The sequence below is a fragment of the Coenobita brevimanus genome, chromosome 23 (assembly GCF_032717465.1).
Source record: "Coenobita brevimanus isolate Jiangsu-jjx chromosome 23, ASM3271746v2, whole genome shotgun sequence".
NCBI classification, from domain to species: domain Eukaryota; kingdom Metazoa; phylum Arthropoda; class Malacostraca; order Decapoda; family Coenobitidae; genus Coenobita; species Coenobita brevimanus.
The window spans coordinates 64655977-64681817 of NC_136976.1; the positions used below are offsets into that span (position 1 = coordinate 64655977).

The 25841-nt window shown below is 40.8% G+C and overlaps 1 protein-coding gene across 1 annotated transcript in view; it reads left to right on the forward strand.

The window, feature by feature from the left end:
• The window catches only part of LOC145392999 (GATA zinc finger domain-containing protein 1), a 57283-nt gene extending 33535 nt beyond the window's left edge, over positions 1–23748 (forward strand). Inside the window, exons 3-4 of the mRNA XM_080267308.1 lie at positions 1744–1930; positions 23273–23748. Of these exons, the coding sequence (XP_080123434.1) occupies positions 1744–1930; positions 23273–23463 (378 nt within the window). The 3' untranslated portion in view covers positions 23464–23748. The remainder of the gene's footprint in view (positions 1–1743; positions 1931–23272) is intronic.
• The last annotated feature ends 2093 nt before the right edge of the window (positions 23749–25841 follow it).

The window sequence follows — 25841 nt, forward strand, 5'->3', positions numbered from 1 at the left end:
CCTACTATCGAGCCGAAAATTTTTCTATTCCTCACCTCAGTATTCATCAACACAATGACCTACAGACTTGGGAATACTTTCATTCACAAAAGGAAGAGTTGATGAGTAATATGGTTTTTAATCTGTTTCCCTAAGTGCTGTGCTTTCTAAGGTATTAAGGTTTGAAAACTAGCAATTTCTGGGAAATTGCCTGTAGTGAGGTGGTGACTGCATTAAAAATAGCCCGGTGTTTAGAGGTTAAATACTGGTATGAATATACCTCAATATGTATGATATTTTGAAAAGTAAGTACAGTAAGACCTTGATATAACAGACTTCAGTAGACTGGAATTCGCTTTTATCGGAATCGAGGAGCTACCGGACTAAATTCCTGTATATCGGAAAAAGTTCGATAAAGCCAGAAGCAGTCTGGACTATCTGACCACTTCAGCTAGGTTCACCACAATAAGGTGAATAAAAGACATGTCTGTCAGTGAACAGTACATTATTATTATATATACTATACCAGTTGATTATTGTAGTAAAGGCATAATACAGTACAGTATTGCAGTGGTAGTGAAAACAGTTTAAAAATTGTTGGTGTGTTCCGGACTAATGTCTGATAACTGATATATCGGAAAAAGTCCGGGTTAGGAGGGGGAAGTCTGGATGTCACTTTTATTGGAATTTCATTTTTTTCAGAATGGCTTTGGCCCCAGGTAGTCTTTTATAGTGAGGTCTTAACTGTACATTAATAAAGGAACTTCTTACAACTAAACAAAGATAATCATAAGGAAAAGTCATGTGATGCAATGTACCATACCTGTGTGCGATGTACTGTACACTTTTATATCATCAGGTACAGACCATGACCCATATGTAAGATAGGAAGTAAATTACAGTATGTCACAACATTATATGCTACTGTATTTCACAACTTTCACACTCATTTTTATTGTGCCTTTTCACCAATATTCTCTCTTCTTACCCTTATCACCATGATCTAGAGTAACTTCAAGACATGAGAAATGTAAATCTAATGATGAAGAATTACATCAGTGAGGAGGGGGGTGGGAACCTACCCTCTGTCAAGACTCACAGGAGACAGACTCATGCTGCATGGTAAGCTGATTGGCATCCCCATAGCAGTGCTAAGGCTTCTGGTTTCATTTGCATCATTGCATATACAAGTACATGTATAGCAACTTTATGGGATTTGTTCGTTTCATCACTTCATACTGGCCGAGGTGACTCCGCTGTAAAACAGTAAATGTTAGATATGATCAGGAAGGGGTAAAAATTTTTTAAGAGGACCAAAGGTGCACTATGGAAAAATTTTTGGAATTTCATCATGCCATAAGAGGATGAAAGGAGGGGACTGTGGAAAAATATTGGAATTTCACCATACTGTACCAGTTAGCCATACAACATGGGTTTCAGTGGTGCAATTTGCACATTTTGATTTGCTTGGTGAAAGTCTTGGTGGATACATTAGTTACACAAATTTAAGGTTTAATGTGGTTGATTTTTTTTTTTTTTTTTCCAGGTTACAGTGTTTTGTTAGGTACTTCACAGACAATACATTTGTTACTTTTGTATTATAATCATGAAAAAGTTTATTTTTTGTTTCTGTGATGGTTGCTTCACTATATACAGTAATGCAGAATTTTACTGTGCTACTTATTGAAACATTCCACTGAAAATTGATATTAATTATTATTGAAAGAATTCATGTTCTCTAATTTTAGTTTTTGACAATTACAGGGACTTTATTATCAAGTTGGAGATATCGTGTCAGTAATTGATGTCAGTGGAGGGACCTACTATGCACAGATACGAGGACTCCTTCAAGATCAGTATTGTGAGAAGAGTGCAGTTTTGACTTGGCTCTTGCCCACAAAAACATCTCCACCACCTGAGCAGGGTTTTGATCCCTCAACTTATATTATAGGTTTGTTGTGAGCAGTATCTTTTTCTATCTGTCAATTTATAGCCCGTTGCCCTAATCCTGTAAGGGGCAGCCACAAACAAACTGCCTCCGTGTTGCCCTGTCCCCTTCCATTTTGATGCCTTCCCCCCAACTTACACCCCTCTCATATACCTCTACACTCCATGTTTCCATCTCATCCTTGGTCTCCTCCCCCTCTTTCCCCCCTCCACCTCCCTCACATATGCTCTCCTTGTTAGTCTTTCACTCTATCCTTTTGACATAGCCAAACCAACTCGGTATGTTTTTCCTAATGCATTCTATCACATCCACATCCACAACACAGTGCTTCTTCAATTCCTTATTTGCCAGTCTGTCTTTCCATGTAACATGCCATGCTCCTCACAAGTAAGTCATTTCCACTGCTTTCACTCTTGACTTGTGTCCTTCCAACAAGGTTCAAGCTTCGCTCTCATACGTTAGCGTGGGTATCACAGTACTGTACTATCATGCAGCGACTTCCTTACTTCCATGCTCGTTTCCCTTTTTCTTATCACTGTTTTCATTGAACCAGTAACCTTTCTTCCCTGTTGTACCCTTTCAAGCACTTCATCCTTAAAACTTTCATCCATACTCATCCCACTACCCAAGTAGCATCTCTCAGTTATCCAGCATAATTTGGCCACTCCCATGCTAGATATTGTGTAGGTAGCTACCCTCTAATTGGCTGTCCATTAGGTGTTGAGCCGGATAATGTGTCACTACCCTAAGCTATTGATCTCGACCCTCTATCCTAAAAATTTCCTACAATATTATCTGTGAGTAAAAGATTAAGATTAAGCTTAAAGTACAACATATTATTGATACAGTACATATAGTACAGTAATACAGTACATAATCATAATCATACTGTACTCACCTAGTGGTAGCATTGATGGAGGGTAGAGTAGTACACTATGCAGTACAGTGCACGTAATCCCATGTGGTCTAGTGGGAAATGGCTCCCACAAAGTTTACTCCAGTATGGAGATGCCACAGGCTAAGTCACAGCTGTAGGGGATATCCACCACGTGGGTCACGAATGCATAGCGCATTGATACATCCTCATTACGCGGCGTCTATGGGAGAGACTGAGAGAGCAGCGGTAGACTTGGTGCATTGAGTGGGCCACTCCCACAAAACATCGTGATTGGCTGGCATGTTACGGGGTCCACTTGCACACCAATTGGGTCCCGTGTCTGAGCTGGATGATAAACCTCACCACTGAAAAATGCATAGTACCGGTACTGCTGATTGCTTCCTGTTTCTGAGCCAGATATTGCCATATTTCATCGGATATTGTTTTAATAGAGTCAAGCAAAAAGAGCCGGATATTGAGTTGGGTAGGATATTGCGATGACTGATAATTGAGAGAGTAGAGTACTTAAATGCACATACAGTACATTTTCCATTTCCACACCATCCATCCTCACTGTGCATTCAGTGACTTCGTTTCACTATAAGACCACAACTTTGCTTTTCCCTACCTTCACCTTCAGGTTATGTTTCTTACATACTCTCCCAAACTCATTCACCGAGCCTTGGAGTTCCCCTTCATCTTGACTTAACAAAATAGTATCATCTGCAAACAACAGCACAGGAAATTTCCAAATGTTGACCTCTCTCATTAGGGCTGCTCCAACATCCACTGCCCTACCTTGTATCTCTGTCATAACTCCATCCATATGCAAATTGAAGAACCATGGAGACATGACACATCCCTGTTTTTCCAGTCCAACGCTCAGATAGAAAAATTCACTCGGTTCACCATCCACACACACTGCAGCCCTAGGGCCCTAAAACAGTAAATGTCCTGTAATCTGAATGGCTGGGGACCGAGGGTCTTTCGGACTATTGTTTTTTTCGAACTATTGGAAGGGACCTCTGAAAACATTAGAAATACAGTATGTACACTCACGATCACTAATTTCTGTCCAGGGGTGTCCCCTTCCGATCCCTGTATACCCAGAGAAGAGGGGAGGGGGGGAATGAAACGAGCTCCACCTGCCTCTACCCCAGCTCCCAACCATCCCCAATACCCCTACCCACCTGCTCACCCCACCTGTTATCGTAGTTGGCAGTTACATCTCAAGCTGATTTCATGCTTAACACTCTTGTCCCACTACTAATACAAACTTAAAACACTAGGATATGGTAAAAGTATACAATATAACCATCAACACGCTGCAGCAAGAAATTAATGCTTTATGACTTTGACAGTAAAACAAAAACATTAACATTGGCCACCTCAGGCCTCATGTGTGGGTGCACTGCTTTGGAAGTGCATGCACACACACACACACACACACACACACACACACACACACACACACACACACACACACACACACACACACACACACACACACACACACACGAAAGCAAGTGCATGCAAGCACCCAACGCATGAGGCCTGGGATGGCTGTTGTTGACGATTTTGTTTTACTGTCAGTGTTATAATACATTAATTTCTTGCTGCATTGTGTTCATAGTTATATGCTTTTTACATATCCTAGTGTTTTGTTTGTATATTAGTAATGTGACTATAAGTGTAAATATGAGGTAAGCATGAGATGTTACTGCCAGTTGAGAATGGCGAGTGGGGGGATGGGAGGGGTAGGGGTATGAGGGTGGGTTGGGAGCTGGGGTAGAGGTGGTTGGAGCTCGTTTTGTCCCCCCATCCCGTCCTCCCTGGGTATATAGGGGTAGGAAGTAGGCATCCCTGACCAGAAATTAGTGATCGTGGGAGTACATGATCACTAAATAAACACTTAAAATGATATGGGTTTTTGTTTTACTCACCGGAAATGTATAGAAGTATAGGTGAATAGTTGCAGGCAGATACATTCAAGGCCAAGAGCAAGTCCAAGCCAGATAAATCCTTAGATAGAGCCGAGAAAAATTAAAAAAAAGACCAGAAAAATTAGAAAAATTTCTCCTTGATGGATTCGGAGTATTGGGATTTTTGGATTATTGGTGGCTGGATTGGAGGACTTTTACTGTACATATATTTTATGGCATTCAACAGTCTCCCATATACTCCATAAATTTTCCACATTCCTTGTCCATACACTCTGTCATATACTTTCTCCAAATCCATGAAGGCCACATAGAACTTCTTTCCCTTCTCCAGAAACTTTTCCACTAAACACCTTTGGATGAATATCTGATTTACACAACCTCTTCCCTTCCTGAAACCTCCCAGTTCTTCTTCAGCAAATTCCTCTGGTATTTCCTTAACTGTATCAGTAAATATCCTATTATTTCCCTAACTGTAACAATAAGTATCCTACCATATACTTTTCTTATTACACTATGAAGACAAATGCCCCAATGATTACCACACACTTTTTTTTTCTCCTTTCCTTTGTACAGGAGAATAATTATACTGTACCTGATGTCCAATCCTCTGGGACTTTGCCTTCCTCCCAGGCTAATCTGAACATCTTCCATACGGTATCCATTCTGCTACTGTCTCTTCCCTGTACTGCAGAATTTCACCACACACTCCATCAATTCCTGGGGCTTTCCCCATTTTGACTTTCTTCATTCATCCATTACTTCCAACCTACCTACTTATCTCTTCCTCCCTTCTCATTTCCTTCCTACTCTCAGCCGTTACCCAGCCACATATACTCATGTTACTTTCATTCGCAATGTTTAACGATTCCTTAAAGTGTTCTCTCCATTTACTTACTTCTTCTCCCTTCTCCACTAGCACTCTGCCATTTTTATTTTTCACTCCCATACGTCCTTCTTTATCACCCTTGTATACTCTCTTAACATCCTTCCACTTAACACTCAGATTCCATCAAAACTCTTCAACTACTCTCTTCTTCTGTCTGTCTTTAGCCAGACGCTATAACCCTATAAGGAGTGACCATTTGTCTTTGAGTTAGTTGTTTTATGGGGAGGGACATTTACCCTCCACCAGCCCACTTGTTGACACGTAGGGAACACGTATGGGTTGGTCATATGGTTACCAGCCAGCATTGTAAATGGTTTCCTGGCTTACAGAAAACCAGTAGGTTTGTCACCCAGTGTAAAGTCACTTGAAAGAAGAGTAATGAAAAGTGAGAGGAAAGATGGGAGAAGTAAGAAGAGGGGAGGGTAGACACAGCAAAAGAAATCTCTTATTACTGTTTTCACCTCTCTGCTCTTCTCTGTGTTTAACTCTTTGTTCTATATCTCATTTTCCTCCATGCCTCTGCTTCCCATCCACTCACCATCTTTAAACATTATGCTATTCATTCTTTTTCTTTTCCTGTCCCCCTCTCTATACTGTCATCTATTTCTCACATCGTTCATGTCACTGTTTACTACTCTTCTTTCCACTTCAGGTGGCTGTACACTGAGTGACAAGCCAAATGGTTTCTTGTAACTTGGGAAGTCATTTATAACACTGGGTAGTAACCTGTCTGTCTGTTGCCAGACGCCTTAATCCCGTACAGGGTGGCCACAAACAAGTTGCCTCTACGTCGCCCTGTACCCCGCCATTTCACTGCCCTGCTCCCATCTCACACCCCCGTCTCATATACCTCTCCACTCCATCCCTCCATCTCATCCTCGGCCTCCCCCTCCCTCTCCCCCCCTCCACCTCACTCACATACACTCTCGTCATCAGTCTCTCACCCTCCATCCTCTCCACATGGCCAAACCACCTCAGTGTGTTCCTCCTAACACTTCCTATCACATCCACATCCACACCACAATGCTTCTTTATATCCTCATTTGTCAGCCTGTCTCTTCATGTGACTCCACAGGCTCCTCTTCAATAACTCATTTCCACTGCTCTCACTCATGACTTGTGTCCTTCCAACAACGTCCAAGCTTCACTTCCATACATTAGAGTTGGTGTCACAATACTGTCATGCAGTAACTTTTTCATTTCGATGCTCACCTTCCTGTTTCTTATCACTGCTTTCAAGGAACCAGCAACTCTTCTTCCTTGTTGTACCTTTTCAAGCACTTCACCCTCCAAACTTCCATCCTTATTCATCACAGTCCCCAGGTACTTAAACGTACTCACATTTTCCATCTCCTCACAATCCAGTCTCACTGTATATTCACTGGCTTCACCACTTTCAAAGACCATCATTGTACTCTTCCCTACATTCACCTTTAGATTCCGTTTCTTACACACTCTTCCAAACTCATCCACCAAGCCTTGCATCTCCCCTTCATCATCATTTAACAACACAGTATCATCTGCAAACAACAGTACAGGGAGTTTCCAAACACTACCCTCTCTTACTGGGGCCACTCCAACATCCACTGCCCTACCTTGTATCTCTTTTATTACCCCATCCATTTACAGATTGAACAACCATGGAGACATGACGCATCCCTGTTTCAACCCAACCTTCAAAGAGAAAAATTAACTCAGTTCACCATCCACACGCACAGCTGCCTTAGCACCATCATACATACTCTTCACAGCATTCAACAACTTCCCATCTACTCCATATATTCTTAATACATTCCACAATCCTTGTCTATCTACCCTGTCATATGCTTTCTCCAAATCCATGAAGGCCGCATACAACATCTTTCCCTTCTCTAGAGACTTTTCCACTGAAGGCCTAAGAATGAATATCTGATCTACACAACCTCATCCCTTCCTAAAGCCTTCCTGTTCTTCTCCAACTAATTCCTGTGTTATTTCCCTAACTATGTCAATAAGTATCCTACCATACACTTTTCCTATTACACTAAGAAGACAAATGCCACTGTGATTACCACACACTTCTTTTTCCCCTTTTCCTTTGTAAAAGGGAATAATTATACCTGACTTCCAATCCTCCGGGACTCTACCTTCCTCCCAGGCCAATCTGCACATCTTCCACATCCATTCTACTACTATCTCTTCCCCATGCATCAGCATATCACTGCACACTCCATCAATTCCTGAGGCTTTCCCCAGTTCGACTTTCTTCATTGCATCCACAACTTCTATCCTACAGACCATAGTAGCTAAATAACAAGATAATGTGGAGCCTATTATGGTGCCCCCGTTAATAGGCTAGACTGACACAAATGCGACATCCACCCAGCATCCAAATCTCCACACTAATTCCCACACCTCACCACATCAAGACACATTGTTTCACTGCTCGGGATGGACCTGCAGGGTCAGTTGCCTGCATGGCAATCCTGCAGTTGATGGGTCTGCTTGATTAGACAGACTAGGGTTGCACAACAACAACAACAGCAACAATAATAGCATGATATATAGTTGGATTTCCATGTGTAGTATTTGGGATAATTGCGACAAAAAAGTGCATGCAACTTAAGCTACAATTGCACAAGGCAGATGAACTGGGGGAAAATATTTTTGAGAATGGTCTTACAAAACCTTGCCTTCAAGGTGCAATACTATTCGTTTCCCATCTATCCCAGATTTGTTCAGCATGCAGACATCGTCATCAGTCATCATCATCATTTTCATCATTGTCATTGTTCTGTTTTCCCAACCTAAAGATGTGGTGAAGTAGGATCTATAAACAAGGGAAGAGAAAGTACAAAATTAGGAGAACTTTAAGTAATACTGTAAGTCCAGTGAAATGTACAACACAATAATTTACATGGCATTCTAGCTCCTGGAATCACATACTGTACTGTGTAAGACATGCCATGCATAGAGCATATGAGGCACTGTGAGGAAGAGTGGAGTTTTGTGCCAAATTTTGCAAATATTTTCATAGAGGAAAAAGACACAGAGTTTTTTGTACTTTAAACTACCATAGACATTGCTTATTGATATAAAAGTTCATTTTTGTTTTGTTGGAAAGGGTAAGCTCTGTTCCTTCAAAACATGACATTTAAAAGTTTATTTTCACAGTACAGTAGTCCCTCATTTATCCGGACATGTTTATTATCCGGACGCTGGACCTTGGCTCTATTAAACCATTATTCGAGTCTACTTGCTATTATCCGAATGTATTATAAGTCTCCGAGATCTTTGGCTGGCCAGCCAACATGTCCAAACATTCGGTATTATGGCCTCAGGGCTCGAGCCGTGAGCAGGAAGTAGGCTGTAACCCATAACCAGAGCTGAAATATCCAAATATCCATCCGCCCCTGTACTGAATGGTCAGAGTCACTTGCTCGTCTGATCACTGACAACAAACCTCCAGCACCCAAGTAATACGACTGTAACCCACAAACGATGTCAAAACATCTGTACGCATCCCCACCCAATGTCTAAAGTCGCACAGCCACCGGGCTAAGTCATTCGTAACTGCCCCTGAGATTGTAACACAGACTGCGGGCCACGAGTACGTGTTCGGTGACAGCCGCCCACCTCTCTATTGAACGTCAAAAGTTCCCTGATCACCGTGAGTTGTGTTTCCGCATAGCCACTCAGCATCTAACAGACTGCAAGCCATGAGTAAATATACATTAAAGCACCCATCTGCCTGTTGACAGAAGGGGGAGAATCCTGCCCACAGCCTTGCTTCTCCCCCTCCTCCCATCCCCCCACTATTCCCTCCTGTCTCCCCCATCGCTCCCTCAGTCCCTGCCCTCCTCTGTGGTGATAATACTGAATCGTGAGTTTTTAACGTTTTTTGCAATTTAGTCAACTACCATTGGTTGCAAAATCCACGAGAAAGCTTATGAAATTCTGCATCTAGACATATGCATAACTCTTGGAAGGTGCTGGCAAAATTTTGCACTAGGATGGTGGGAAGTTATATGAAGGTAAGTTTTACTCCTGAACACTTTATTCTCGTTGCATTTCTGTACTTTTACTTATTAGTTTTATGTGTTTTTATTAGCATATCTTATAGTATAAACACCAGCAAAGATGATGGTATACCATTTATACCAATATAGCCAATTTCCGGTGGCTTATTTGGCCATGGAATTTTTTTCATAGCCCCAGGAGCGATCACTTGTCACATATAACTGATTTTCAAACCGTCTTCAGTTTTTTTTTCAGATTTTTGTTGTTTATGCATTGTTTTCTTGATGTTTAGCATTAATATAGATAATCCCATGTGTGTTTTGATGTCTCAATATGGCAGAATGACCAGAAAACAGTGCCAAAATTAGGAGGGGTACTGTACATACAGATGTGCATAGGTAGGGTGTTTTTTTATTTCCAGTGTTTTATTTTTTTTCATGGCTTTCTTGGTATTTAGCATTACTTTGGATATTCCTATGTGTGTTTTGATGTCTAAATATGGCTGATTGACCTGAAACAAGGGCCAAAATAAGGTGGGGTACTGTACATACAAAGTGTACAGGTATAGGTAGGGCATTTTGTGGTTTTCATTTTTTTTCATGGTTTCCTTGGTGTTGAAAATTATTTTGGATAATCCTATGTGTGTTTTGATGTCAGAATATGGCAGAATGACTGGAAAACACTGCCAAAATAAGGAGGGGTACTGTACATACAGTAGTGTATAGGGAGGGTGTTTTTTGGTTTTCAGTGGTTTTTTGCATGGTTTTCTTGGTGTTTAGCATTACTTTGGATATTCCTGTTTGTGTTTTGATATCTAAATATGGCTGAATGACTGGAAAACACTGCCAAATTAAGCATAGATACTGTGCAAATAGGGATATAGGTTGGAGGTTGGGTATGGTAGGAAAATAATGTTCATCATCTGGATGTTGCCACTACCTGGACATGCCTTTGGCTCTGTTATGTCCAGATAAAAGAGATATTACTGTAATTAGAGTGAAATGCAGAGTTCAAGCAAAAAACAAGGCCACGCAAACTTTGCTGTTTCTGACCTCTCTTCCTTTGAATCACCAAAATTATGTTTGCTTACAGTGCATCAGCATCAGGTTTGTGATGGAATGCAGCTTAATGGTTGTACAGTATAATGAGCGGGGGGGGGGGGAATTATTCACTTTGTGTCTAAAGTGAGTGTAACTCAACCACCAGTCAGTAACAACTAGTTAGGTGCAATTGATAGAATTTCAGTCAGTTTGGAAAGAAACAAATATAGAAATAAGTTATAGCTTTATCTCATTCAAAAGCATAAACCTAATGCTACATTTCATCAGAATCCGTAAGTTCCAGCACAGAAAACAACATTTGATATGGTCTGTCATGTTCTTAGATGACAGAAATTACTTTTTTTTTAGCTAAAAGTATTTCTGTATGAATATTAAAATTATAAGTGCATGACTGCCATGGTTGAAAAGTAGAATGATTACTGTTAACCATTTTAACAAGACAGAGAATGTGTATCAGTAAATTATTGAGCCTTGGAAATGTTAAGCAAGGAAAAACTAGTCACATTTTTCTCATTAATAATAATATTAATCCATCCATCCATCCATCCATCATCCAATCCTACATTGCCCCATGAGGAGCGTAGGAGCCCGGGGCCAGGCAGTTGGTCCCGACATTTAAGATGAGAGTGACCAGCCCCACTCATCCCTGAGTGGCGTTACATGAGCAATCAACCCCAACCATCCCTTGGATATAAACCTTCACCGGCTCAATCCGATTGGAGTGCAATAATTACCCACTAAACCACCAGGTGCCAAAATTTGGCTATATGGTTACCACCCAGCATAGTAAATGGTTTCCTGGTGTACAGGAAACCATTTGGCTTGTCACTCAGTGTAGAGTCACCCACAGGCAGCAGGAAAAGGAAAGAATGAAGGAAAGCAAGACAGAAGAAGGAGTGTAAAGTCACCTGTAGGCAGAAGGACAAGGAAAGAAAGACAGAAGAGGATGGAAGGAAGGAAGGATGAAAGAGAGGAAAGGGAATAATAATAATGATCTGGTCTTTTGTTTCTCAAAAGCTCCAGTTCTTCCATAGGGAATTCACAAGCGCTCAACACACATATACATTATTTTTATAGTTAAAAGAATTGTAACATCTCTCATTATACAATAGAAACATCATGATTAAAAAAAAAAATGTGAAAGTGGCAATAAACCCTATAATCATCTGTCATAGTACCTCTCGCCAGGTGGTAGCATTTTGAAAAAAAGAAAGGCTTTTAGCTGTCACTTTAAGGATTTGACAGAAGAGAGTTGTCTTATGGACAATGGCAATCTGTTTTATAATCTAGGGGCTCTATACACAAAAGAACGATCAGAGATGGATGACTGGTGAATGGCTGCAGGCATGTCAAGAAGCAAGGAATCATCATTGCTACATAACATCACACCTGTGCATGCTGATGGGGGTTTTAACAATTCAGCAAGATACTTTGGTTTGCCCAACATAAAAACCTTGAATGTAATAAGGCACAATTTATATTCAGTTCTATCCTTTACTGGTAACCAATGCTGCACAATTAGGAATGGTGTAGTCGAGGTTCGCAGGGGGAGACAAAAGATAAGCTGTGCTGCCCTGTTTAACACAAACTGAACTTTTGTTAGTATATTATTTGGAAGACCAGTCCTCAATGAATTACAGTAATCAGCACGAGACAAGACCACTGCATGGACCAATGTTAAGAGGCAACGTCTGTTTAGGAATTTTCTCACGGAGTACAGATTTCTGATATGCAAGTTACATCCTCTGATAACTTGATTAATAGGTTCTTTGTAATTTAACTTTGAGTTAAAATAAACACCCAGATTTCGAACAGAATTGACTGGATGAAGCTGTGATATGCCAACGTTCAAAGCCAGGGCATTATCAGTGTTGTCACCCCTTCTGTTTCCTCTGATGATGATGATGATCTTAGTTTTACCCTCATTCAGCTTAAGTTTCCTCCTAGCCATCCAGACCTTAATATCAGACAATTGAGATTCGAGCTTAGTTTTAGTATTGTTGATACCTGACATCTTAACCCTATCAGGGCAGATTATGTCTACCGGAGTCAGTCACTCACGCTGACCCACATCTTCGCTGCCTGATATTTTACTTTGATCGCTCTGTGTAAATACACTTTTCATGATAGAATGTTGGCTTTGGTGTCATTTTAAAGCTGAGTAGTTGTACATTATCGCAGTATGTTAACCCCTTAACCGCGGGGCATCACTTTCGTGACGCTTGGGAGCAAAGGATCATACCGCGGGGCATCACTTTTGTGATTCTGTGTTATTTTGAATTCGCCTGGGCTTTCAAGTGGTGGCTTGTATCATCTATCAGTACTGCCAATGTCCAACACTAGTCAGCACTCCTAATCTCATCTGTACTCCCATCCATTTTTTACAATTTGGCCATTTCTCCCCGTTCTTGACTCCCCTCCCTACCTCCCCTCCATTACCCTCTCCTCTCACCTGCCCGGCCGTGCTACACTAAGTAAATCTTCCCTGGAATTTTCCACTGATTTCATCCATTGAAATAAGCCCTATGCCCTATTCTTATACCAAATAATGTATACAAAAAAGAAGTAAGGTAAGTGATAGTGCCATACACCTGGAATTGGCTAATTATCACCTGACAACACCTCACGTGAACGCGTTCGCTAATTTTCGCTGTTTATTTCCCCTTGAAATATGCCTTATAATCTGTTTTCGTAATAAAAATGTATATAAGAAAGGAAGGAAGAAGCGTAAATGATATTTACATTCACCGCGAACTACCTAATTTATTATGTATTGTCTAGATTTCCTGCCAATCATTTCATAGCATATATACTGTATTAGCAGCTGTCACCACGCTGACATTGGCAGCATTGCACTCCCCCTAGGCCACCACACTGTATTCAGTTTACTGTCGTCTTTCAAGGTGAATCCACGTCGGATTCGTGCCTGTCCAATTCCGCCGCTTTTTAGCCTCATGCAAAGGGCCCTGTGACCTCTACCCCCTGCTAAACCTCGTGTGGAAAGGGGTAAAGGGCTAAGTGACTGCTGTGGAACGTGAACTGGCTAATTTATCATTGAAAATGATGGACAGTGACTATGATCTTTCTGATGAGTACAACAGTGCAAGTGGAAATGTAAATAATGTGTAAATAATGTGTAAACAGCAAGTGAATGTAAATATAAGTGAACAGTGGAAAATAGTTTTATAAGTTACTGCAAGTGACAGTGCATAACACAGTGTAAATAAAATAGAATTGTAAATAGTGTAAATAAAATAGGGAATGTAAATAGAAATGTAAATGAGTAGTAATGAAAGTGAAAGTTTCACTCTAGCATGTATGAATACTGTGAGTTATGAAAGTGGAAGTGAAAGTGACAGATTCACTCTCAACGCTAGTATACAGGATGAGAAAGTGAATGCTACGTATTTTACTGAAAGAGAAATTGAATGCCTACAGTGACAATAAACTAATATTACTGAAGGAAACTTATGGATAAAGACTGCAGATATATATAAGTGTTATATAGTAATAGAAATATAAAGTGTGAGTGCTTTTATGAATAATAAATGACAGAACACCAGCAGCGAATGAACACAAGTGGGAAGGTCATACGCGCTCGTAATTTTCATTGCTTTCACATTTTTTTTTTTTTTTTTTTTTTTTTTTTTTAATAGATTATGGATTCCAAACTATTTGAGAATCACAGAATAGTGTTTCTAGTGATAATATCAGGCTGTGGTAATCATATTATGGGTTGTCGGGAAGTGTAAAGTGGAGACCGTTACCCAACTTCAGAGGTCTCCACAAGTCCTACAGTACTCGACGAAGGCTCAACAAACGTCCCAGGAGAAAGCTGAAGGTATGTGCCGTATGCTTATGTAATTTTAATATTCTAGGATTAATAACTGATTTTTGGCAAATATTTTTAGAGAGTCTGTCGGAGCGCGAATATGCCCGCGAGACATGCAAGTCAAGCAAAAACAACCCCGTAGTTTAGGAGTTAAAAAAAAAAAAAATGTCAAAATGATGAGTTGAAGTTAGGCGAAAAGCAAAAATTTTATACCTTCCCGTAGAAAAATATTTGGCAAAAAATAACGAGTAAAGATATGTAAATTTGGTTTAAACCATGCAAAAATACAATAAATTACCTTTACAATGATATAGAGATTAAGGTAATTTTTGAATTTCATTGTGCAGTAAAGCGAAAAGAAAGAGATGCACAATTTTATTTTAGTCTTGGCTGCATATTTGCTTTGCAATGTTTTTCTTTGATTGGTCAGTGTAAATACACTTTTTATGATAGGATGCTGGTTATGGTGTTATTGTGAAGCTGAGTAGTTGTGCTTTATCGTAGTATGTTCATAAAAGGAAAACAAAGAAAATAAAAAGTCAAAGTGACGAGTTGAAGTTAGGCAAAAACCAAAAATTTTATACCTTGCTGTAGAAAAATATTCACCAAGAATAAAGTTATAAACCATGAGTCAGACCAGCTGTGCAGTACTGCCACGCATAGAGCAACCATTCCGTGACATCATGCTCGAACCTGTTTGTTATGATGCCTAAACGCGATTTATGGTGAATATTTTACAAAAGTTTCTTAAAATGATGATTAAAAGCGTCATTGGAATCTTCGAGGTTGAATTTGAAATGATGATTGAAATAGTCATCAAAATCTCAAAGGGTTAACATAGAGCTGCGTGTCGTCAGCATAAAAATGATAGGACACGTTGTGAACATCGTGTAAAGACGATAAACTACTCGTGTAGATTGTAAATGGAATTGGACCCAAAACTGATCCTTGAGGGACTCCGAATAGAAGGGGAGCAGAATCAGAGCTAGCGTAATCAACAACCACTCTCTGAGATCTGTCTGACAGATATGACTTAAGAAGCAAAAGAGCACTATCACAAATGCCATAAAAATATAGATCATCCAACAATAGTTTATGATCTGCTGTATCAAAAGCTGCAGACGGATCCAACAGAACTAGGAGAGAGGACATCCCACTGCAGATGTTTGCCACTAAGTCACTATGAATTCATGTTGATGCAGTTTCAGTTGAATGGCATTTTCTGTATTCTGATTGAACAACAGGAACAGCTTTGTTATGTTCCAGTAGTGGTAAGAGTTGATCAGGTATGGCATGCTCAATAATCTTGGATAAGAAAGACAGGTTAGAGACAGGGCGATAATTTGTCATGCTCTCGACATCAAGGCTAGGTTTCTTGATTAGGGGCCTAAGCAAGGTACTTTTCTCAGACTGCACAAAATTACTTTGTAAGAAGCATCTATTTATTATGTTGCAGATATAGTCTGCTGCATACTCGTACACATCAGGCACTTGTGCCAAGTTACACAGATTGAGTGGGCAAAATGTTAAGTTCTCTGATATAACATTTGACTTTATTTACATCCAGTGGATGAAACGTTGAAAGCAAATTGGTAATTGTTGGTGGTTTTAGTTTTTCCTACACCTCTAAGATGGCTTTAGACTTGATTTTGAGCAGGAAATCTTGCACGTACCTTATCTGTTGGAGTAGACTGTAGCACCAGTCGAGCAGAGCAGTACTCCCATGGTGGATGGAAAGCTGATGGCTGGGAGAGCTGGAGCTCCCGTTTTACCATCCCTCAGGACTAGTTCCTGACCATCCCCCTTTGCTGAACTTTTTCAGTGTTTCAGTAACACAGAGAGTAGGTCAGCATGGTCTCCAATACAAGTTTCTCTAACTATCAACACCAAACTACATGCACAGTACACACTACACTACCTTTTCAAAATTAAAAAAGAAAATGGCACTAATAAATCATGCCTCGGAGTCCCCGCCGGGGGGGGGGGGACCATAAATTCCCCCACCATCTGCCCCTATCCCGGTGACGACTCAGAGAGATTTCTGGAACCACTGTCTGACTCACTTCTTCTTCATTTCTGTAACATTCGTAGCCTTTCCTCTTTCTCTCTATCGAACACCACCTCTCCTCCTCTAAACCTCACCTTCTCTTTTTGACAGAGACTCAGCTGTCAGAGGCAACTGACAGCAAACCCTTTTCTGTTTCCTCCTACTTTCTCTTTACTCATTTCAAAGCCAAAGATGGCTGTTGTGTGTATGTACACGATGATTTATCTTGCTTTCGTGTTCCTGAACTTGATTCTTCTGAATTCTCTACTTTCTGGCTTCGGCTTTCTTGTCATTGTCTGTCTGAATATATCTGCGCTGTTTACTTATCTCCTAATTCTACTGACTATGAAAAGTTCTTTAACTATCTTACTTCTACGATGGAACACATTCTATCCATCTCTCCTTTCTCTGAAATCTCTATTCTAGGAGATTTCAATGTTCACCACCACCTTTGGCTCTCCTCTCCTTTCACTGATCCACCTGGTGAACAAGCCTACATCTTTTCTATTCTTAATGACCTAGAGCAGCTTGTACAGCACCCTACCCATATCCCTGACCGCCTTGGAGAGAGCTCCAACATACTTGTTAATCTTTCCTCTCTATGGGGCGCCTCCGATCACAACCTTATTACCTTAACCTGTCCTATCACTCCGTTATGGCCTGTGGACCCTCCAAAGAAATGTCGTCCGAGGCACTTTGGAGCTGCAGATTGGGAGGTCCTCAGGCAGTACTTCTTTGATTTTCCATGGAATGATTATTGCTTCCATGGCTGGGAGCCATCTGAGTGTGCCTTGCACATTATGGAGGTTATTCTCTCGGGCATGGAAGCATACATTCCCTTCTCATATCCTTTGACTAATGCAAGAGAGCGTTGGTTTAATCACACTTGTGTTAATGCTGTCTGCAACAAGGAGAGGGCCTATAAAAGGTACCGGAGCCAACCCACCCCTGAATCACATCTTGCTTATGTTTCTGGCCGGAATTGTGCTAAGGCTGTTCTTCGCTCTGCTAAAAATAATTTCATTCATACTAAATGCTCTCAACCCTCCAACCCGAATTCTTCCCGCTCCTCCTGGCACCTTGCCAAAAACCTTTCTAACAACTTTACCTCATCATCCTTCCCTCCCCTTTTTCTATTCTGATGGCTCTGTAGCTATTTCTTCTGCTGATAAAGGAGATCTCTTCGCTCAGACTTTCTTCTCCAATTCCACCTTAGATGATTCCAGTGCTGTTCCTCTATCACTTCCCTCCTCAGAGTTCCTCATGGCTGACATTAAAATTTCTTCAGCTGATGTATTTTCTACCATCACAGGCCTCAATACTAACAAGGCATATGGGCCTGATGGAGTCCCTCCTGTTGTCCTCAAGAACTGTGCTTCTGTGCTTACACCCTGCCTAGGTAAACTCTTTCACCTTTGTCAGTCAACTTGTACCTTTCCTTCTTGCTGGAGGTTTGGTCTCATTCAACCAGTCCCAAAGAAGGGTGACCATTCCCAACCCTCTAACTATCATCCAATTGCTTTAACATCCTGTGTCTCAAAAGTTTTTGAGTCAATTCTTAATAGATAAATTTTAAAGCATCTTTCCTATCACAACCTTCTTTCTGATTGTCAGTATGGGTTCCGTCGGGTGCTTCACTGGCGATCTCACCTACCTTTCAGACTCCTGGTCATCCTTCTTTCGGGACTTTGGCGAAAGCTTTGCCATTGCACTTGACATCTCAAAGGCTTTCGATCAAGTCTGGCATAAATCTTTAATTTCCAAACTACCCTCTTATGGTTTCAATCCTTCTATCTGTGTCTTCATCTATAGCTTCCTTTCTGGTCGTTCTGTAGACACTGTTGTAGACGGCCATCGTTCTTCTCCTAGATCTATCAACAGTGGTGTTTCTCAGGGCTCTGTCCTATCACCAACTCTCTTCCTTTTATTCATCAGTGACCTAAGCTGAACATCTAACCCTATCCACTCGTACGCTGATGATTCAGCCCTTCACCTTTCCATTGGGTTCCTGCAACGTCCATCTCAGCAGTTACTTCATCAAACAAGGGATGAGGCTATGGCACATCTAATGTCTGACTTGGCTCTTATCTCTGACTGGGGTAAAAATCATCTTGTTGTTTTCAGTGCATCAAAAACTCAGTTTTTACACCTATCAACCTGACAGAATCTTCCACAGGAGTACCCACTAATGTTTAAAAATATTCAGGTCAGTCCTGCATCATCCTTTAACATGCATGGGGTTTCATTCATGCAGGACTTATCTTGGAAAGATCATATTGCATCTCATGTAAAATCTGCTTCCAAGAGATTGTGTGCGCTAAGCCGACTCTGTACCTTCTTTACCCCTGCACAGTTGTTGACTTTATACACGAGTTTTATTCGCCCCTGTTTAGAGTACAACTTTCGTGTGGAGAGGCTCCTCACATACAGCTCTTCTCAGTAGGGTGGAGTCAAAGGGTTTTCATCTTATCAGCTCTCCTCCTCTTACTGGCTCCCTTCAACCTCTGTCTTTTTGCCGCACTGTTGCATCATTATCTCTTTTTTGTCATTGCTTCCATGGTCACTGCTCCTCTTAACTGTCTGCTTGCATCCCTCCTCCTCTACGACGGGTGCATAGCACCTGTCTAGCAACAAACTCTTATCCCTTTTCTGTCGAACTCTCTAATGCAAGAGTTAACGATTACTCCCAGTCCTTCATTTATGCAACAGGTCAACTCTGGAACTGTCTCCTTCTGTCTGTATTTCCTACTTCCTATGATCTCCAGTCTTTCAAACACAGTGTGTCCAGGCATCTCGAAGTGAACGGATCTTGAATTTGGCTTGCTTTTGTATTGTTTTTGTTTTTTCTTGGAAGGAACTGTTTGTGGGCTCCTGGCCTTTGGTTCCTTCTTTCTTGCATTAAAAAAAAAATAATAAGGTTAGACATCCTACCTCTACCAGTGGTTGTTGGGGTGGAGTGGGGGAATCAGGTTAAACTCAAAACCTCCTTCCCCAAGCAAAAACTTAGCTGAACTTTGTAGAACTTTTGACCATACATCCATTGCCCTAATGGTATCTTGTCCAGTACTTACATATCATCATCATCATCACCATCCGGACCTCCTTTCCCACCCTAGGGCCGAGTGAGGAGTAATAATAATAATAATCTGGTCTTCTGTTTCTCAAAAGCTACATTTCTTCCATAGGGAATTCGCTAGCGCTTGACTCACATATACATTATTTTTACAATTACGAGATTTGTGACATCTCTCATAAACAGTACAAATTTCATCAGTTAAAAAAATGCGAGTGGCAATAATTAAACCCCTATAATTGTCCATCATAGTACCTCTCTCCAGGTTGTAGCATTTTGAAAAAAGAGAGCTTTCAGCTGTCTCTTAAATGATTCAACAGAAGAGAGTTGTCTCAAAGACATTGGCAATGTATTATATAGTTTAGGGGGTCTATACTGTACACAAAAGAACGATCAGAGAAAGATGACTGGTGAATGGCTCCAGGCTCGTCGAGAAGAATCATCTTCATTAAGTAACTCCACCCTTTGTGGGATTAGGGCGTCGGGCTATAGATAGATAGATAGATAGACACTTGGGCCTGCCGATGGGAGTTTTAACAATTCAGCAAGATACATCGGTTTACCAAACTTAAGAACCTTGAATGTAGTAAGACACAGTTTAAATTCAGTTCTAGTCTTTACTGGTAACCAATGCTGCTCAATTAGGAACGGGGTAGTCGAGGTTCTCGGGGAGAGACCAAAGATAAGCCGTGTTTCCCTGTTCAACACAGACTGAACTTTTATTAGTATATTATCTGGAAGACCAGTCCACAGTGAATTGCAATAATCAACACGAGACAAGACCACTGCATGGACCAGTGTTAAGAGGCAACGTCTATTCAGGAATTTTTTCACAGTACAGATTTCTGATATGTAAGTTACACCAATGTCCAGACACCCTAAGTTTGCCTGCTGCAATGGGCCATGCTTCCATTCACTCATCATTCAAGCCTCCAGAATCCTGGCTGTATCTGATATGTCAAAAACTTTCACCCCATTGTGTAGCTTCACATAAACATATCCTATAGAGTCAGTCTGAAAGCTGTCACGCTAAAAAGGGGTGCCAAATCTCTGATCATGCACTTCTTCTCACAACATTCATCCAGCCAGGTCAATCTCTTGTCAGTCCCCTAGCCTCAGCGACTTCCATAATCTCTTCCTCACACACTCATCCACCATATTCCACCACCTTTTCCTTGGCCTACCTCGCCTCCTCCCTCCTTCAGATTCGCTCAGATATACCTTTTTCACAACCCTATTGTTATCCATTCCACATGACCATCTCAGTACAGTACACTTTCTTTGATTCTGGTGTCCACAGACATCCTCACTCTGCATCTTTCACAAATCACATTACTGTACTGTATTTTGTATCCTGTCCACCCTCTGTACTCCTCATATATTCCTCAGCAGTCCCATCTCCATTGCTCTCACTTCTGACTTTTCATTTTCATGCCACACCATAGTCTCACGTCCATATGTTAAAGTTGGCACTAATGCTTCTTCATGTAACCCTAGCACAACTGCAACGTCTTTTTCTTATCAAGGTATTCATAACACCAGCTACTTTCTATCCCTGTGTCACGCTACTTTCCACTTCTTTTGCACATTTTCCTCGCATTCCTATCACTGTGCCCAGGTATTTGAACTCTCTCACCAATTCCAGTCTCTCTCCATTCGCTGTGACATTGCACTGGGAGTCACCTTCTCTTTCAGTAACCATCACTTTACTCTTTTCTACATTTATTCTCAAGGCACGACACTCACAGACATCAGCATAACTCTCCACTAGTCAACCAAGCTCTTGTCTGGTACTTGTAAGTAGCACTGCACCATCAGCATACAACAATTTTGAGATATTCCATCCATCAACATTTGTTACCAATGCCATCACTCTCTCCATTACTTGTGTTTTTATTTCTCTTATCACCCCATCCATATATATATTGATCAACCATGGGGACATCACACAACCTTGTCTCATGCCCACACTGATCGTGGACCATTCACTTAGATGCCCATTTACCCTTACACGTGCTTCACTACCATCATAAAAACTCTTGACGGCACCTAACAGCCTACCATCTACATTGTCCATGAGGAAAAGCTTCCACAATCCTTCTCTGTCTCCTTTGTCGTATGCTTTTTCCAGATCCATAAATGTCATATACACCTTATAGCCCTTCTCACAAGTTTTCTCCACTATCTGCATCACTGCAAATATTTGATCCACACATCCTCTGCCACTCCTGAAGCCATCCTGTTCATCACTTACTAGGACTTCAGATATCTCTCTTACTTTGTCTATAATAATTCTTCCATATTCCTGCCCAAGAACACTTGGTAAACTTCTGCTACGATAGTTCTTGTACTCACTTGACTCACCTTTATTTTACATGTACACTAGATATAAGGCCAAAAATAGTCATGTCTATCAACTAATGGATTTGGCCCTGCATGGTGTAAAACCCTTTTCTTGCTCTTGAGTACATCATATTTTGAGCATCCTAGCAGCATCATGCAGCAGACATAGACAACTATCCTCCTTCTCCTCCAACTTTCTTTTCATCCACACCACATATGGTTTTCTTTCAACATCACCCAAAGTTTCACTTCCATTGACTTTCTGTGGCTCTTTCTATGTGTATTCTTTGAATATTGTCATTTACAGTAGACTACAGAAGTTCATCCTTATCATCCTGTGATGTGTGAGTCTTTTGATCTGGTAACACTGTATGATATAAGGTTCCCTAATATGGGTTATATGGCTAATATTTAAGATACATAATCAGAGTTACCTTAAGACAATATTAAATATTTTTGTGGGATTTAACCCATTAACTGCTCTATATAGCCTGGGCTGTTCCAAGTGCAACTGCTCAATACAGCCCTGGCTGCGCAGGTGAATTTCGAATATAGTACCATGGTGACCAAGGCCGACCCATGCAAGCATCTTTTAGCCTTCAAAACCAAAACCAAAAAGAAATCGAAAACCATACATTCCAATAGGGAATCAGACACATCGATGTTCATCCATGGCTTTACCAAGGTAAATATTGAGCTAATATTTTGTTACTGTATCCTTTGACATGTGTTCTCTCAATTCCTAAGACAAACTTTGTCCTTTGGGAAATTTCATTTTTACCCCTATGTCTGCGCACCACGGACACCTCCAAAAAACTGCCATGTGCAGTTAACGGGTTAAAAAGTCCTGTGGTACAGTTCTTTTAAATTGTTTCATTGTGCTGGAGATCAGTAGTGAATAATTAAAAAGTAATGAAAGGGACTGAATTTATTAGCAGAATTTACCAGAAATTTGTTCACAGCTTTTACACCACCACCCACAAGGTAATGTGGAGACTACTGTGGTGTCACTGGTCAGTGTGTGGAGAGATGCAAATTCAGTATCCATCTGGGAACTAAACCCCCATGTTCTTCCTATGGCTTGCAGTGGAGAGGCATTGCGTACTGCAGAGGAACTTTTGCTAACTACACGGGACAGCCCCAGAAGGGGTGGTTGCTCGCCTGTAATTGATGGGTCTGTGTGGTGAGACAGGCCAGAGCTACTCGATAATAACAAAACTTTGCATCTTATCTATAAACCCATAGTAGTCATTTAATGTATATTGTGCTGTATTTACTTTCCAGGGCCAGAAGAAGACATCCCACGTAAATTAGAGTATATGGAGTTTGAATGTCATGCCCCCTCAGATTACTTCAAGGATCGAACATCTCCGTACTCTACCATGACATACCAGCCACAGTTCTGTTATGTTTGGTCAAGGCTTGGTCATCAAATCAAGCCAATTGAAAAAGCTAAGGAACTAATGGCTAAGTAAATCACATTTTATTCTGCATTTGTGTGTGTGTGTGTGTGTGTGTGTGTGTGTGTGTGTGTGTGTGTGTGTGTGTGTGTGTGTGTGTGTGTGTGTGTGTATGCATACATGCATGCATGTGTGCATGCTATATTGTTATGTGAATATCATTGATGTTTTGTAGACTGATGCCAGAGAAGTGTGCCTTCATGTGGATGCACTGATATAACTGGGTGACTGTTGCCCAATTATACAAATATCCCTAAACTTGCTTCCTGTACCCTGAAAAGGGGCTGGTAGACTGCAGGAGGGAGGCAGCATCGGCCTGCAGTTTAGTGTTCACTTTCAGATTAAGATAACACTACTACTATTACTATTTTTTAGATTAGCATAATAAATTTTGCCTCTTAAAAGGCATATTTAATAAGTAAAACAGTGTACAGTTTGAGTAATTATAAATCTGCAAAAGGTTAGACCTATATAGACATTGTAGACTAATGAAATTTCTGGGACTGGTTTAGTGGAGGAGATGTGTTATGTGTAGGAAGCAAAATAAGCTGTTTCTTTAGGGTTAGTCACAGCATTGTGGGAAGAGTCAAAGCAACTAAGACATACAGTAATCAGGATAAAGCTTATCATGTTTTGCTGTTTCTAAAGAAAGTTGTTTTGTGAACTGTACAGTGTAATAGCAATTGTACTGATTTTGTAGGTTGCAAATATAAGTTCACTTGTGGTGATGCATTGTACTTTGAAAATTCAAAACCAAAAAGGTCATGGTGTAAGTGAACTGGGTAAACTCTTACATGTATATCAAGGATCTTTTATGAATACATTTAATAAGTCAATGTTTGATGTATTGAAATATGATAGTGTTGTTCCACCCAGAATTTAACAACTATAGTACTGGTCTCAGTATATTGTGAAATAGGGACTGCATAACACTGCCTCATATGCCATAAACATGTACAGATCTATATTTAGGTTTTGGGAGGGAGCTTAGGAACTAAAAACCCACATGTGTGATGTAAATGTTGATATAAATTGGCTTCATACTGTATTTATTCTTTTTAATGTGTACACATATCTCCCTTTTAATAGTGACAAAATTAGTATACCTCTCTCTGTATATCTGTCTATCTCTCTGTCTATAGCCAGATGCCCTAATCCCATAAGGGGTGGCCACAAACAAATTGTCTCCATGTCGCCCTGTCCCCTGTCATTACGCTGCCCTCCCCCCAACTCACCCCCCCCCCCATATACCTCCACTCCATCCTTCCACCTCATCTTCGGTCTCCCTTTGTCTCACTCCTCCTTCACCTCATTCACATACACTGTCCTCGTTAGTCTCTCACTTGCCATCCTCTCAACATGGCCAAACCACCTATCACATCCACATTCACACCACAATGCTCCCTCACTTCCTCATTTGTCAGTCTCTCTCTCCATGTAACTCCACATGCTCCTCTCAAATAAGCCATTTCCACTGCTCTTACTCTTGACTTGTGTGCTTCCAACAAGGTCTAAGCTTCGCTTCCATATGTTAGAGTTGGTATCACAATACTGTACTAGCATGCAGTGACCTTTTTTACTTTCATGCTCACTTCCCTATTTCTTATCACTGCTTAAAAAAAAAAAAATAGCAACATTTTTTCCCTGTTGAATGCAGCTGGGGTTGATGAGGTGTATGCAGAGATGATTAAGACTAGTGGAGAGAGCAGAATGAAGTGCTTGTTGGAGATATGTAAAAAGGCATGGATGAGTGAAACTGTGCACAGAGTGGAAAAGAGCTGCGATTGTACCCGTGTACAAAAATGAAGGTGAGCAAAGTGAGTGCAAAAATTATTGTGGCATAAGTTTATTGAGTATGGTTGGGAAGGTATATGGAAGAATTATTATAGACAAAATAAGAGATATCAGAAGTCCTAGTGAGTGATGAACAGGGTGGCTTTAGGAGTGGTAGAGGATGTGTCGATCAAATATTTGCAGTAAGACACATAGTGGAGAGGGCATGTGAGAAGGACCATAATGTGTTTATGGCATTCATGGATCTGGAAAAACCATGCAACAAAGTAGACAGAGAAGGATTGTGGAAGGTTTCGTGCATGTATGGTGTAGATGGTAAGCTGCTAGGTGCTGTCAAGAGTTTTTATAATGGTAGTGAAGCATGTGTAAAGGTAAATGGGCATCTAAGTGAATGGTTCACAATTAGTGTGGGCGTGCGACAAGGATGTGTGATGTCCTCATGGTTGTTCATTATATATATGGATGGGGTGATGAGAGAAGTAAAAACACGAGTAATGGAGAGAGGGATGGCGTTGGTAATGAATGGTGATGGATGGAATATCTCTAAGTTGTTTTATGCTGGTGATGCAGTACTACTTGCAAATACTGCACAAGAACTT